Here is a 13414-nt window from a genome sequence, read left to right on the forward strand (position 1 = left end):
CGTAATTTACCTTGCAATATTACCCTAACGGATCCGGTCAGATCTTTATCCCCTTAGTCCGTTGCCAAGGTCCAGAATAATTCTCAATAAAACGTGGGCTCATGCATCCTTTTTATTTTATTAATCTTTTTTGGGGAAAACAGAATTCCCACGTGAGAAAAAAGAAACAGAAAAGAGGTGTAACCCTCATAAATCCTATCCCGTTTCATCCCTGGACATATCGTGTCTCGGGCCAGTCAGGTCGAATGAGGATCGCCTCCAAGCGAACGTCTGGTTAGCGTCTCCGGCCCAACTTCAATAACCCATCCTACCGTCTGGAATGCGATCATACGCCGTACCACGCTGGTACTACCTGGTAGATCTGAGATTTCTTCGGTCTGAACTGAATAGTTTATGTTATAGAAAGAGAGAGAGAGAGAGAGAGAGAGAGAGAGAGAGAGAGAGAGAGAGGAGGGGAGGGGGTAAAGGAGAGTAGAGAAAAGGATATAGATCAGTAGCCACCTTGGAATCGTCCGTAGTCCACCGAGGGGAAATAGAGTAGTCGAGTACTCCTCTGTACCCGAGTCCAGCTGGAGGCTGAAAAGGAAAGAATAAAAGAATCAAGTATTAAAAAGTAATTGGAATAGGAATATCCTCAAATTAATTAAAAAAAGGAAAATGCCACGGATTCGGGTTATCGCGACGGGGCTTAGCAATCTGCAAGGCCCGAAACCACAGCTGATCAATTAGTATATAACGACCTCTCTCCACTGGCGTGTCTTGGCCTATCTTTATTGTTGTCTCTCTTTCCCCTCACTGTACTCTATCTTCTCTTGCTATTAGCTTTTGACCATTTTCACCATGCATCGCGCATACGATGGCCGCTCCGGCTCTCGAGGCAGTCACAGCAACAGCAGCGCCTTTAGTCCCAACGCCAACGCAAATGAAGACTGGACCAAGATCTCCGACCTGGCAGAGCGGAGGCGCATTCAAAATCGCATCGCTCAACGCAACTACCGTAAGATAGATCCTACCCCTCCACGATCTATGGAAACAAAAACACACACAAAACTACAAAATAGAGAGTCTAACCAAGACAACCCAACAGGCAAGAAACTAAAGCGTCGCCTGGAAGATCTGGAAAGACGAGCTGGCACATCCGCTTCCCCAGAACAATCCCATGAAGAGCCAGTCTCGCCCAAGGCCTCTCCCAGCAAGACTCGATCAAAGCAGCGAGCACCAAAGCCAGAAGTGAAGCCTCACATGCAAGATCGTCCAGCCTACGACTACTACACCCCAGAGGATCGTTCTACCATGTTTGCTCAGCAATGTACTCGCCAGCTCTCCGCTTCCCCACCACCAGTCTTCTCCTACCCATCCATGTCGCCCTACGACACCTACCGACCAACCTACCAATCCCCCATCTACCACAACACCCCCAACACCTACAGCGACATCAACTACCAAACAGAATACAGCGAGCCCGTCCCCTCACTAGTCCCACTGCCCTCAATGCAGCGCAAACTCGCCTACGACGAAGACCTCATCAGCCCATTCAGCATGAGCTACGCAACAATGGCCGGCATCGATCTGTGCCAGCAGCAGGCGCAGGCGCAAGCACAGGCTCAAGCGCAGGCACACGCACACGCCCAGTCACAAGCCCATTCACAGCCTCATCCAGAGGGTCTTCCGGTACATATTCCTCGCTGATATGAAAGAAAAATTCTCCGACTCGCAGCTAATGTCCTGCAGGTGCCGTCGCTTGGATACAGTTACGCGGACCAGCGAGCGCCTTCGACATCCCCGGAGGCTTCGATCTTTACTTTTCCGCTGACCCCGGAATCAGTCCCCTGTTCGCCTCATACGCTGGCCTATGACTACGATCTACGCTGAGGCGGGATCAGGCAATAAAAGTGCGTGCGGGTATTTCCGCTTCTGTGCGGACCCCCCAATTCAACCGTCGATCGGATTTCCCGATTTACTTTGGGTTTTTTTTCTCTTTTTTTTCTGAAATTCCATTCTCCACTCTGGCTATATATGGATGTGTGTGAGAAGGGAAGAAATGGTGAGAGGAAGAAAGAGAGTGCATGATTGGAGTTCTCTATTTGTTTTTGTTATTTTCTTTTTGGTAGCGTGGTGTTTTGAAGGAACAGGGATGATCTCCCCAACCTATGAGTGTATGTCTTTTTTTATTATTATCTAACTTATGATTATTATTATCATGTTTGATCATGTTTTCATGATTATCATTTTCTCAACTCTGTCAATTAAATTCAGATCTACAGGCAAATTTACGAATAGCCCAGAGCCCACAGCCCACAGCTAACGGGAATTCAATCCCAACCTTGAAAGTTGGCCCCCAAAACACCCGTGCGAGAATTTCGTTTAGCCCCCATACTTCGTACGGAGCACGGGAGCACGGAGTACGGAGTACGGAGGAATGAAACCAGGTTTATCCCGAGCGCGAGCGTTGGCCAAGGTGTGCAGGATAACCCTAAAGGGTTTCCAAGGAGGCGCAGCTGGGCCAACACAGACCAGAGAGACAGACCATCTGGGCAGAGACCCGACAGAGCAGACAACACAGACCAATTCCTGGATGTGGATAAGTTCACACATGACTCGTGTTTTCTGTCGGTTCTGTCCACTAGTCGAGCCTCGATCCCTGCAGAATGGAAAACGAGTCCACCCCGCAGGACACTCGGCCTTTATCCGCCCGGTGGTTTTTAGGCCGTTAGTCCGTGGTCCGTAGTCCGTAGTCCATACTCCATAGTCCGTAACTAGTCATTGGTACGGAGTACGGAGGACGGAGTTAAGAGTATACAAGTATTATCTGTTCTATAGTATTGTTATTGTTAAGCAAGGCTAATATGCCGGAAATTCAGTGAACGCCGGGCTCAATTCGCCGAATGATGCAATCGAGTAATCTGCACTTCTCGCCCCATCAACCCACTCTACCGGGCCGCGGAGGTGCTCCGAAGGCATTTTATTGGACTTTCCTTGGCACATCACTCCATAACTTAACTATTAACTATCAACTATCAAGTGTACTCGGCACGAAGTCACTACCCAGTACACTGGCCTACGGAGTACAGGTACATGACTCATTATGACCGGTCTATGGAGATTCACCACTTATCTCCGTTGATTTCTCGATTTCTCGATCTATACTTTATTTACATATAATTCGGTTTTAATTCGGTGTTTGGCCTCTGAACAGAAACGCGCCAATAGAAGGCAAGACATGCGATATGCAATAAAGAGGATATGGGATATGCAAAGACCGAAAAAAAAGTAACCAAAAAGGCACGGTCCTTGGCCAAGATATCCCGCCTGTAGCAGCGCAGAGGAGAGCAGAGGAGACTTGGGGCTGAGAAAATCCAAGAGGCTATTTAGCACAACCTTAGTTCCCCCGTTGAACCCACAGTTCTCATGGTAAAGGGCTAAAGGGCAGTATGTGCGCCGGGATTTCTTCATTTCCCTGAACGGGTTTAGTTCCTCCTTATCGTTGGCGGCTCTTGCAGCCTTTGGCTAATGCGGAAGGTCAATCATCTCCTATATTGCATTACTCTACATTGTACATTGTACTCTACAGCTTTGAAAGTACTGATGTACTGATTTACTGACTTATTGACTCATCTCCCGTGCAATTCACCCGCATTCTAACCTTATCGACTCCGTATGCCGAAAGTCAGGAGAATCCGGACACTGTGGCCGAGACGTGCAAGCGCAGGTAATGCATGAGCAAATTAAAAACAGGGTCTCAGCCTTAGTCTTGGCCGTGCCAGTGCCAACTCACGGGGCGTGGCTAGGACCGGAGGGTATTTCAGTACAAGTAGACAAGTAGACAAGTACATAAGTATCGTGTACTTCATACTCTGTATACCAAGTCCCAGTCCAAGTCCAGCGAAAGTACTGCCTGACCACCGTGACAAATAAAAGGCATACGCGTAACTAGATGTCAATATCGAGAACAAAGTTCCCAGATGCAAATAATAATATTTAAATGATTAACCCAACAAATACTGAAAGTACTAAAAAATAAAAACCAAAACCCAGCAAAATCCCCAAAAGCCGGACAAAACCCGGTGGGAAAAAGGACGATAACCGCCTATCATCAGACCCTTCGCATCAAACTCCACATTCTGCAGCGGGGCTGTCCGCAGTCAGCACGGGAGACCAGCACGGTGGGATTTAGACGTTGATACGCGTTACCCAGGTAAAGAGGTCGCGGGGCTATTTTTGGGGGGCAATTGTGGTTGGCGATACGGAGTTAAAGTGTTCTTTAGTCTGTTAGTCTCTGTCGTTAGGGTTAGCGTTGGGAGTGCGTGGAAACTAGTCAAGTTGGTGCATCATATTTTCTGTCCTTATTCTCCCTGTTTTTTCCCATGTGCCAGATGGGCCCATCTTTTTTATTTTTATTTTTATTTTTATTTTTTTCTCTTGAGCTTTTCTGAAACAATGGGGTAATGATTGACTTGGCCATTGGGATCATGGAGTCGAGTGTTGACCATTGAGGGGGGCTCTCGGCATTTTACCGAAAGGTGAACGTGCTTCACTTTGGGCTTGACGCTTTATCTGCTCTCCCCGACAAGGTTTGATTGGGTCTTTGTTGGATTTGGATTATTTGGATCAGGGGGAGGTTCTCCCCCTATTTCTTGCGGACTGCTGTCGTGGCGACGGAGTATGGAGTTTCTGTATGCTTGCACCTTTATACAACAGGGTCCCCGTGCTCTGTGCGCTGTGCTCCGGAGTAACAGATTCAGATCAGATCCGGGACGTATTGTAGGCTACTTTTGTATAGTTGAAAGTAGATGCCTGTGTATGGAGCATATAGTATACGTAGTAGCAACCTTGGAATAAAAGGATGTAACAATCCAAACACTGCAACTTCAACTGTTTTTGCTGTTGTAACCGCCCTTCCGGCGCATCTCAACATCTTGGCAATTGTTTCCAAGGTTGCTTCGACCATATACTAGTACATCTATCCCAACACCTTCCCTGTGGCTACCTGACTTGGCTTTCTGTCAAAGCCCAATGATTACATGGGTCGCAAGCTAACCGTTCCAAGGACATTGGATATAAACAATCAAGGTTCGAGTGTTGGAAGGCGAGACGCGGGCTTGTTTCAAGGTTGGAATATCTACCAAGTTCGAATCACCTAAAGCCGTGCCCTTTCAAGGTTTGATCTGTCCCGAGCGGCATTAGTCTATAATAAACATCGCGCTGCCTTGTACGGAGTAGTCATCTGTAGATCAAACCTTCTAATTGCGCAGGTGCATAAGCGACTTGCTCTGGTCACCATCCTTGAGAGTTGTGGGCTCTACATCAAATGCATTCGCGGCAACGCACCTTTTTTTACCAACCAAAGGAAAATCTACTACATATGGATACTGTACTTGCAGTGTACATGGGCATGTGGAGATTTGCAATGTCACTACCGAAGTCCCCACCTCTGCGAAGTATACACCGGACCACAACGACCAGACATCAAACAGTAGCCCCAAAAGCCCAAACAAACACAATCACCACTATAAATCAAGCTATACACACTGACCTAGTCCACCCCAAGCCCAGAATTAGACATAGAGCCCTCATTGCCAAGACGTAAGATCATGCAGGGACAATAGGGTTTTAAGATCTGACAGTTTTCAGAAGATCTATATTTCTCTACTTCGCACTCCATACTCCGTATTTCCATCCACCTACACCGCAGCATACACCGTCTTTTAACCGAGAAAAAAAGAAAAGAAAAAGAAACCACCCCAACAGAAACAAACCCCCCTCTCGGGGGCCGGGGGCGCGCGCGGGGGCCGAATCACCGAAATCAGAAAATCCACGCAAGCTCGTCCAGGGTTCGTGGCAATATAACTTTGAACAACTCATAGAAATTCAATCAAACAAAGAAACATGTGACATGAAGACGTAAGTATGTGGAGCAACGTGTGGGAAAATACGCGCCCGGGATATGGGGGGGGCGGGCACTGGGGGTAACTGGGGATGAGCGATGCATGTACATTACGCACGTACATATGCTGGGAAAGAGAGAGAGACGGTGGACCGCACATCCGCCGATCCGCCATTCCGCCGGACGATGATTGGATTCCGGCGTGGTGGAATTTGAGTCCGGATATGTCGAGAGGGCGTCAAAGAAAAACCTTGAGAGGAATGTTGAGGCTTGAGGCTTGAGGCTTGAGGCTTGAGTCTTGAGGGAGTTTCAGGGATGCTGCAGGCACGGCCCAATACGAGGTGCTTGTTGGCAACCGGGGACGCCGAATGGAGATTAGGGAGGCTATGAGAAGTGGGATTTTCTAGGAGCCAATGGGTTTATTGGATTTGTGTTTTGTGGACAGGGCTGGGATGGGGTCGGACCTCGGGGAGCCCGACATACGAGGCTGCGAGGGTCGCGAGGCTGCGAGGCTAGGAGGCTCTTGCAGATCATACGTGGCCATGAGGCTGCGAATGTTGCTCGCGTATCCAGGCCCGGGAGATGATTGGATGATTGGATGATTGGATGGGGCCGGAGTTGCGGACTAACGGCGTATCGACTTGGACCTTTTTCCGGTCTTGGGATTTGTTGGATTAGGAAATGATCTCATTCAAGGCACTTAAGAGAAAAGAAAAGAAAAGAGAAAAGAGAAAAAGGAAAACAAAGCATAACATCTGTCATCATCGTCATCAAACTACCCGTTCCACTAGATATCAACTCCCCGGCTCATCGCCCGTGCACCCCCATCGGGTCGGCGGACTGCAGATTCCTCCGCCGGCGCATGGGCGCTTTCTTACGGTTGGCAATAGCCGCATCTTGCACTTGCTCCGGGTTCATTTCTGTGTCTCCGTCTTTGTCATCCTGTGGGGAAAGCTGCTGCTCATGGTTCCAAGCCTCATCCAGCTCGATGACGTTCTTAGGTTTCGACCGGAGCCATTTCATGCGCGGGCCGACCCGTGACACCTCCGAGACCTTGAATCCGTAGATACGGGGATCGTAGATCTTGCCCTTGCCCAACCCCGGGCAGAGGTTGGGGGTGCGGACGCCGTTGATCTCTAGCGGTTGGTTTTCGAGGGGAGGCGAGGTGGGACGGGTGGCCGGGCTGCGGGTGAGGGAGCCGGCGCGGGAAGATTGCGCGTGGGGGGACAGGATGGAGGGGGCATTGTCACGGGTGCCAATGTCAAGGTCTGGGAAGGTCATGAAGAACAGGCAGCCAAAGGTGGTGCCGAAGAAGGCACCGTCGACGGAGTGGAACCGGCTGTTGGGAGGGGTATAGATGTCCTGACAGCCGGGGCAGAAGAGCTTGACAGTTTCCTGGCCCGGGGTATCGGAGCGCCCAACGGGCAGAACCTTGCAGCCATTGCAGTTGACTCGAGGACAGGTTCCGAAGTGCTGCATGTCATACTTTTCGAGCATCTGCTGAATCCCCGGGCGGGAGGTGATGTAGCGCTGGTGAATGAGGCCGTATAAGAGCTCTGCGGAGCTCTCGATGACGCTGAGATCGCTGGCCACGCGAGCGTGCCTCCGATCGCCCGCTCTTCGGTATACCGGTCCGTCGCCGAGCGCATCGTCTTCATCTTCCTCCTCCTCTTCCTCCTCTTCCTCTTCGTCATCCTCCGGCTCCACGTCGAGAATCATCTCCAGTGCTTCCTTGTACATCGGAACCTGCGACTGTAGGCCAGTCAGGTTGAAATCATCCTCGATAAAGTCCTCCGACACCTCGGCGAAAAACTCATGCCCCATCAACGAGCAGAATGAGGAGATCCATGATTCCGGTGCACCTTCCGAAGACGACATGTCGAACGAAGCGGACACGGATGACGACAAGGTTGATTCAGACAGTTGACTTAAATCCAGCCTGTCGAGGCCGTCGGCCAACGCCGAACCTGTCTCTCTCGACACGTTGCCGAGCTGATGGGTGAATGGGTTCAAGGAGGTTTGGACGAAGCGATCTCGTCACAGATGCCGAGTTGCTGTGTTATATTTTTTTTCTTTCACGAGGGCGGGGGTGTGGCGTAGGATTGAGAAACGACCGTTCAAATGGCAGGAAGAAGTCGGAAACGAAGAATGTGCGCTCAACGGTGATCCCCCACCAGAATCTTATCAGTTGGTGATTTTCTCAGGTGTACTGAAGGGGAGGAATTCGAGAGCGCCCATTCGAGGGGGGTTGTGGAGGTCGAATCGGGGTTAGCGCTGTCAGGCGGTGGGCCTGTAGAGGAGAACAGCTTCACCTTCGGACGACTTCACTTTCGGGGGATCACGTGCGGCCTCTCAATGCGGAAGTCTTATAGCTTCACGCTTCATCTTTGGTGACTGGCCTGGAAAGTGACGATATTTATATGGTATATATGAGATGTGGGTTATGCTGAAATCACAGCCTGGCGAATGTACAAGATCAACAAAACCACAACCATGGGTATCATGAGGACAATCTCAAAACAAATCCCGGATCACCCTAGCAAACTCCCCCTCGTCCCCTAAAACACCAGATAATCCCTCCCCAGTATTCTGAATCTCTCCATCCGGTCCCACAAACCCACTAATCCCATCCGCAGCAGGCATAAAATTCCCAAAGGCGCCCACGGCCTCGAACAAGTTAGTCAGCTCATGGCTCATCTGCAAGCCATTCAAAGGACTATTCCCAAGTTCATGGCCATTGACAGGTCCATACATGGACAGATCTTCAATAGAATGGCCCGCCAAACCAGCCATCGCGACCGCTGCGTTCGAATGTGGATCCGCCGCATCCGACCCAAAAGGACGAGCCAGAACGCCGAGCTTCTCTCCGATCTTTCGGAGACCTTTGATAGTCTTCCACAAACGCTTGGAGACATATGACTTTGTGCTGAACCCATTGATTAGGTCGAGCGCCATGTAGAACTCGTCGCGAACTTGGCGGTTGAAGTCTGCGGGAGCATGCGAGACCGCGAGGAAGAGTACCGCCAGCGCCGCCACGAGGAAGTAGTTGAAGGTGATTTGCTGGGTGCGGTAGATATCGGACATTTGGTTCAGACGGGTCAGAACACGGACTGTGTCTTTGGCTATGTCGACCACAGTCTGCGCGTGGCCGCGGTCCTCGGCGATGCTGGAGGATGAATGGAGCACCGGGCGGTAGATGAGGATTCGCAGCTGGTTCATTCGGAGGTAAAGAAGCACTCGAAGTCTCCTCATACCCCTGCTGGCGGTGTCTCCATTTTTGGGTGATTCCACCGGGTAGAATTTCAGTTCGTCGGGAACTTGCTTGTACCACTGTAGGATCTGGTAATCGAGGTAGCCGATCTCGTCGCGGCGAATATCCGTTGTTCCTTCTGAACCCAAGCCAGAGTACCAGATTTTAGAGCTGATTCGGTTGTATAGGATCATACAACGCAGGTATGGCAGGGAGGCATCCTACATAGATTAGTCGATTGTGGTGATCATATGACGAAGAAGACTTACAGGCTCTGGCAAATTGGGGTCAATGTCCTCGTCTTGAATCACAAACGGTAACCCTGTCCCCAAGCTCCATCGTCTATCTAGACTGTAGACAGACCAGAACAAACGTGTGATCTCGTCCCAATGTTCTTCATTCGGGAAGGATTTGATCATCGCATCCCGGCGGTGCAGTCCCATCTCTAGACACATCCGAGCAGCCAGCCCAATGACCCGATAAGCCATCGCATCATCATCAGTATGGAAATGATACGTAGCCTGGCAGTGGGGTTAGTATTTGCTGGTGTTCGCAAAAAGCAAAACGAGGTACTACTCACCACGATAGCAAACAATTGAATGGTCTTGATGCTATGAGGCTCCCACAGCTTGGATTCAACAAAAGGTTTCACACTCAGGAACAGCCTCTGCCCAAGCTCACTTTGGCCTCCTCCCTCCACGACCAGCGTGGTGGCCAGTATCAATTTCAACAGGATTGACGCTTCGTCGTGAAGGCCATCAGATCCCGGAAGCCCTCGTTGCGCAAACCCCGTCCTAGTAGCTGCTTCTATAAACGTGTAGAGCAAGGTGGCCTGGCGACTGATCTTCGTGATATCCACCACGGGGTACATGATCCCAATCTCCTCCTCGTACACTTTGCATAGCCGCAACGCCTCCTCGCGGCGAATAGTCCATATAGGATCTTTCGTCGGATGTACAGTAGTAAGAATCTGACCGAAGTGAGAGGGTGGTGAGGTCGCTGGCGTAACATGCGCAGTCGTCAAGTCATCAGGGATCCCATCCTCTGCAGGTGTAATGCCCATATTCTGCAGGCTAGACTTGGCCACATCAAAGTTGAAAGCTGAGCTAGTTGGCCCATGGAAGCGAGGATGGCGGGCTCGAGGCTTGCCTACCCCGGGCAGGGGTGTGAAAGTCTGGGAGCCATCACGAGACAGCGGGTCGAATGGCGGCGACTCAAAAGAGGGCCGCTGCGTACGAAGATCATTGAGATTGGTGAACAAGTTATTCACTTGATCTTGCAAAGCAGTGATCTGCTCGGTCATGGACCGGAATTCACTAGCTCGAGTATCAGTATTGAGCATTGAGACTGCGCATCGGGCGCGGCAACTTACTCCGAGTCCTTGAAATTATTATTGCAACAATTGGGGGCATAGCGACCTGCGTGCGTTAGAGACACCTCACATCAAACCCAACAAGGCCCCTTGGCGATCTCATCAACAACATACATTCCAAATTCAAATGGCCACAGCGTTGGCAAGGGACCTGCCCATTACACTTAATCTTGCGACGTTTGCATTCATTACTGAAACCCGTTAGCTCGAACTCGACATCGTATGACAGCCGCGTCGGCCACGGCTTGGAACGGGTGTGCGGAAAGAACAATGCCGAATCAGGCCATATCATACCATGCAATGGAGATGTAACGATTCCGCTTTGTGCGCGTCTGCGTTCCGTTGCCTTGTTCCGCTTTCCGTTTGTTGGAGTCGGACGCCCCAATGGACTGATCACGAAGGTCTCCCTGGGGCGGCGACCTGTCCATTTGAGGAGACTCTGAAGCCATCACGAGATAGATCTGGGGTGGGCAGCCGGGAAGAAACACCGACGAAGTGCGGAGAAATTCCTCTCTCGCGGGGCTTGCCGTCTTTTCCCCGGATTGCTTAGCTCATCGATTTGTCGCAGATGTGATTGGCCGAGGGATCTATAAAGACTGGCCTCGTTGATCTTGAAGGCATTTACGAATTGCACTATTGAGTAAATGGATGAATGAATTATTTAGAAATTTGGAATGTTCTGGAATTATGAGGAAAATATTACGAGTTATGTATGAGATGTCAAGCGCTAGCTGGAAGTGTACATATCAAAACCGCGACCATAATTCGCCGTGAGAGCAATCGCTGTTCATTACACATCCATACCATCCATGGATAGATATCCAAATATTGTTCAAGGCCAGTGTAGTTGCAGCGCAGTTGAGAACAGCCAGTCATTGAGAGCACTCAACGACTGTACCAGCCGTCCCTTCTGCTGGGGATACTTAAAAAGCCAGCCAGCTCCCACAGCAAGAATCAAAATCGCCGAAGCACGAAGTGTCTTCCTGACTCTCCGCAAAACTCGTCCCTTCCGAGTAAGCTTCGCACTCCAATCTCCCCAGTATGGGAACAAGCATCGGTACCAGTAATGGACTTGAGTATACCTACGAACTCGTTAGCAGCCTCCACACCATCAGACAAAATAGCACTCACGGGTACGTCGAAGAATTCCAACCATCATCAGTAGCATACCAACTCGAGCAGACACCACGACGGAACACCGTCTTCTGAAGATCATTTTGGACCTGGGTAGTCCATTTGCGTTCCGCGCTCTCCGTGACTTCATAAGAGCTGACTTCGCCTCTGAGAATAGGCTCGATGAACTTCAGCGAGTAGTTGACTGCATTCTCCGTTGCGAAGATCACACTCGTGTGTCCAGTCGCTGTATTCGGTCCGAAAATCATAAAGAAGTTTGGGAATGAGTCCATTGCGATCCCTTGGTATGCCTGTGCTCCTCCACGCTCACGCCAAATCTCCTCTAGATCTTTGCCTGCGCGGCCGATCACCTTGAGAGGGTGTAGCCACTGGTTTGTTTCGAATCCATTGGCCATGATGATCACGTCGGCAGGGAGATCTCTTGCTCCGGACTCCTCGTCTTTTCCGGGCGGATAGTGACTGCCCGGTCCGATTGTGACGCTGTTCGCGTGGACGCGTGTCAAAGGTTGAGTGGTTAGTTCCACATTCGGGGCATTGAGAGCGCGATACCAGGTCCCGTCAATGATACGTCTCTTGCAGCCGAGACTGTAGTTGGGTGTCAGGATCTCGTGATATTTCTTTGGTGCGAGTGCGCGCATATGGTCAAGGAACGCCTTTTCGCTTCTCGGTCGCGCCCGTCGGCTCCACGCAGACTCTGCGAATAACTGGAAGTATGTCTTCTCCATCATCCAGAAAAGACCCGTGCGCATGACGCTGGATAAACCCGGTACACGGGTCATGAGTATGGGAGACCATTTCTCATACGCCGGGAGGTACTTGGGGGGAATGACATCGGGCTGAACCCATGGCGGAGTTCGCATGAGCTGGGTAATTGAGCGAACGCCGGCTTCCGGTTTGGCGATTTCGGGGAGGACCTGTGCGGCACTGCACCCAGATCCCAACATGATGACATCTCTATCACGGAGATCGATTTGGTCGTTCCAACGAGCCGTGTGCATGATATCGCCTTGGAAATCGTCAAAGCCGGGAATATCTTTCGGGTTTGTTTTCGGTTCTACCAGACCGCCGACACCGCTGACGACGACCTTTGCCCGAACCATCTCCGTCTCCACGTAGACCGCGTGGTGGCCGTCTTGGCTGGCAATCCGGTCGCGCTCGGCTTGTGCCAAATCCCCGGCCCCAGGTACGAGGTGAGAGAGAGTTACCTCCCACTCTTCGTCCTCTTCGATCCATCGTAGTTCCTTGACGTCGGTGTTGAACTGGATCTTGTCCACGATTTGATACTTCGCACACACATCGGCCAGGTACTGTGCCAGCTCTGGGCCAGATGGATGGAGCGTGGACCAGTCTTTCTTTTGGCAGAAGGAGAATGAGTACAAAGTTGCCGGTCTAGAACTAGATCAGCATCGTAGCGAGGCAGTTCAGTGAACAGTGAATCCCATACATATCACAGGCGGCTCCCGGATAGCGGTTGATCCACCACGTTCCCCCGATGCCAGACTGGCGTTCGAAGATGCGGAATTGGTCACTTCCTAGGACTTCCTTCAGGCGGCAGCCCATGGCCACTCCCGACTCTCCGGCGCCGACGATGAGCACCGGGTAATAGGTGTGGCCTTCTCGGTTGTAAGCATGACGCTTATGGATTCTCGCAATAGAAGCCATGTTTCGGACTTTCAGTTTCCCAGTGAGACAAAGTCAAGTGAGAACGAGAGGGGAAGTTTCACCTGCGCACGTTGCACGGCATCAATCAAGCAACATCGGCATCGGTTGAAAT

The 13414-nt window shown here is 50.8% G+C and overlaps 4 protein-coding genes across 4 annotated transcripts; 1 reads left to right on the forward strand and 3 right to left on the reverse strand.

Annotated features, from left to right (window-relative positions):
* Positions 1–840: 840 nt before the first annotated feature.
* N7506_012176 (bZIP transcription factor) lies at positions 841–1872 on the forward strand (the record flags this gene model as incomplete). The annotated part of the gene is made up of 2 exons (XM_056961467.1): positions 841–1671; positions 1732–1872. The coding sequence occupies 2 exons, from the start codon at positions 841–843 to the stop codon at positions 1870–1872; spliced, it is 972 nt and encodes a 323-aa protein (XP_056806001.1).
* A 4819-nt stretch (positions 1873–6691) lies between these two features.
* Positions 6692–7762, reverse strand: N7506_012177 (casein kinase II subunit beta; the record flags this gene model as incomplete). Its single annotated transcript, XM_056961468.1, has 1 exon — positions 6692–7762. The coding sequence occupies one exon, from the start codon at positions 7760–7762 to the stop codon at positions 6692–6694; it is 1071 nt and encodes a 356-aa protein (XP_056806002.1).
* A 636-nt stretch (positions 7763–8398) lies between these two features.
* On the reverse strand, positions 8399–10955 carry N7506_012178 (transcription factor domain-containing protein; the record flags this gene model as incomplete). Its single annotated transcript, XM_056961469.1, has 6 exons — positions 8399–9355; positions 9404–9655; positions 9715–10450; positions 10507–10552; positions 10621–10697; positions 10801–10955. 6 exons carry the CDS (start codon positions 10953–10955, stop codon positions 8399–8401), a joined length of 2223 nt encoding a protein of 740 aa, XP_056806003.1.
* Positions 10956–11338: 383 nt separating this feature from the next.
* N7506_012179 (flavin-containing monooxygenase) lies at positions 11339–13302 on the reverse strand (the record flags this gene model as incomplete). The annotated part of the gene is made up of 3 exons (XM_056961470.1): positions 11339–11588; positions 11638–13035; positions 13085–13302. The coding sequence occupies 3 exons, from the start codon at positions 13300–13302 to the stop codon at positions 11339–11341; spliced, it is 1866 nt and encodes a 621-aa protein (XP_056806004.1).
* Positions 13303–13414: the final 112 nt, after the last annotated feature.

The sequence above is a fragment of the Penicillium brevicompactum genome, assembly GCF_028827555.1.
Source record: "Penicillium brevicompactum strain IBT 35665 chromosome Unknown utg000009l_segment0_segment0, whole genome shotgun sequence".
Taxonomy (NCBI): domain Eukaryota; kingdom Fungi; phylum Ascomycota; class Eurotiomycetes; order Eurotiales; family Aspergillaceae; genus Penicillium; species Penicillium brevicompactum.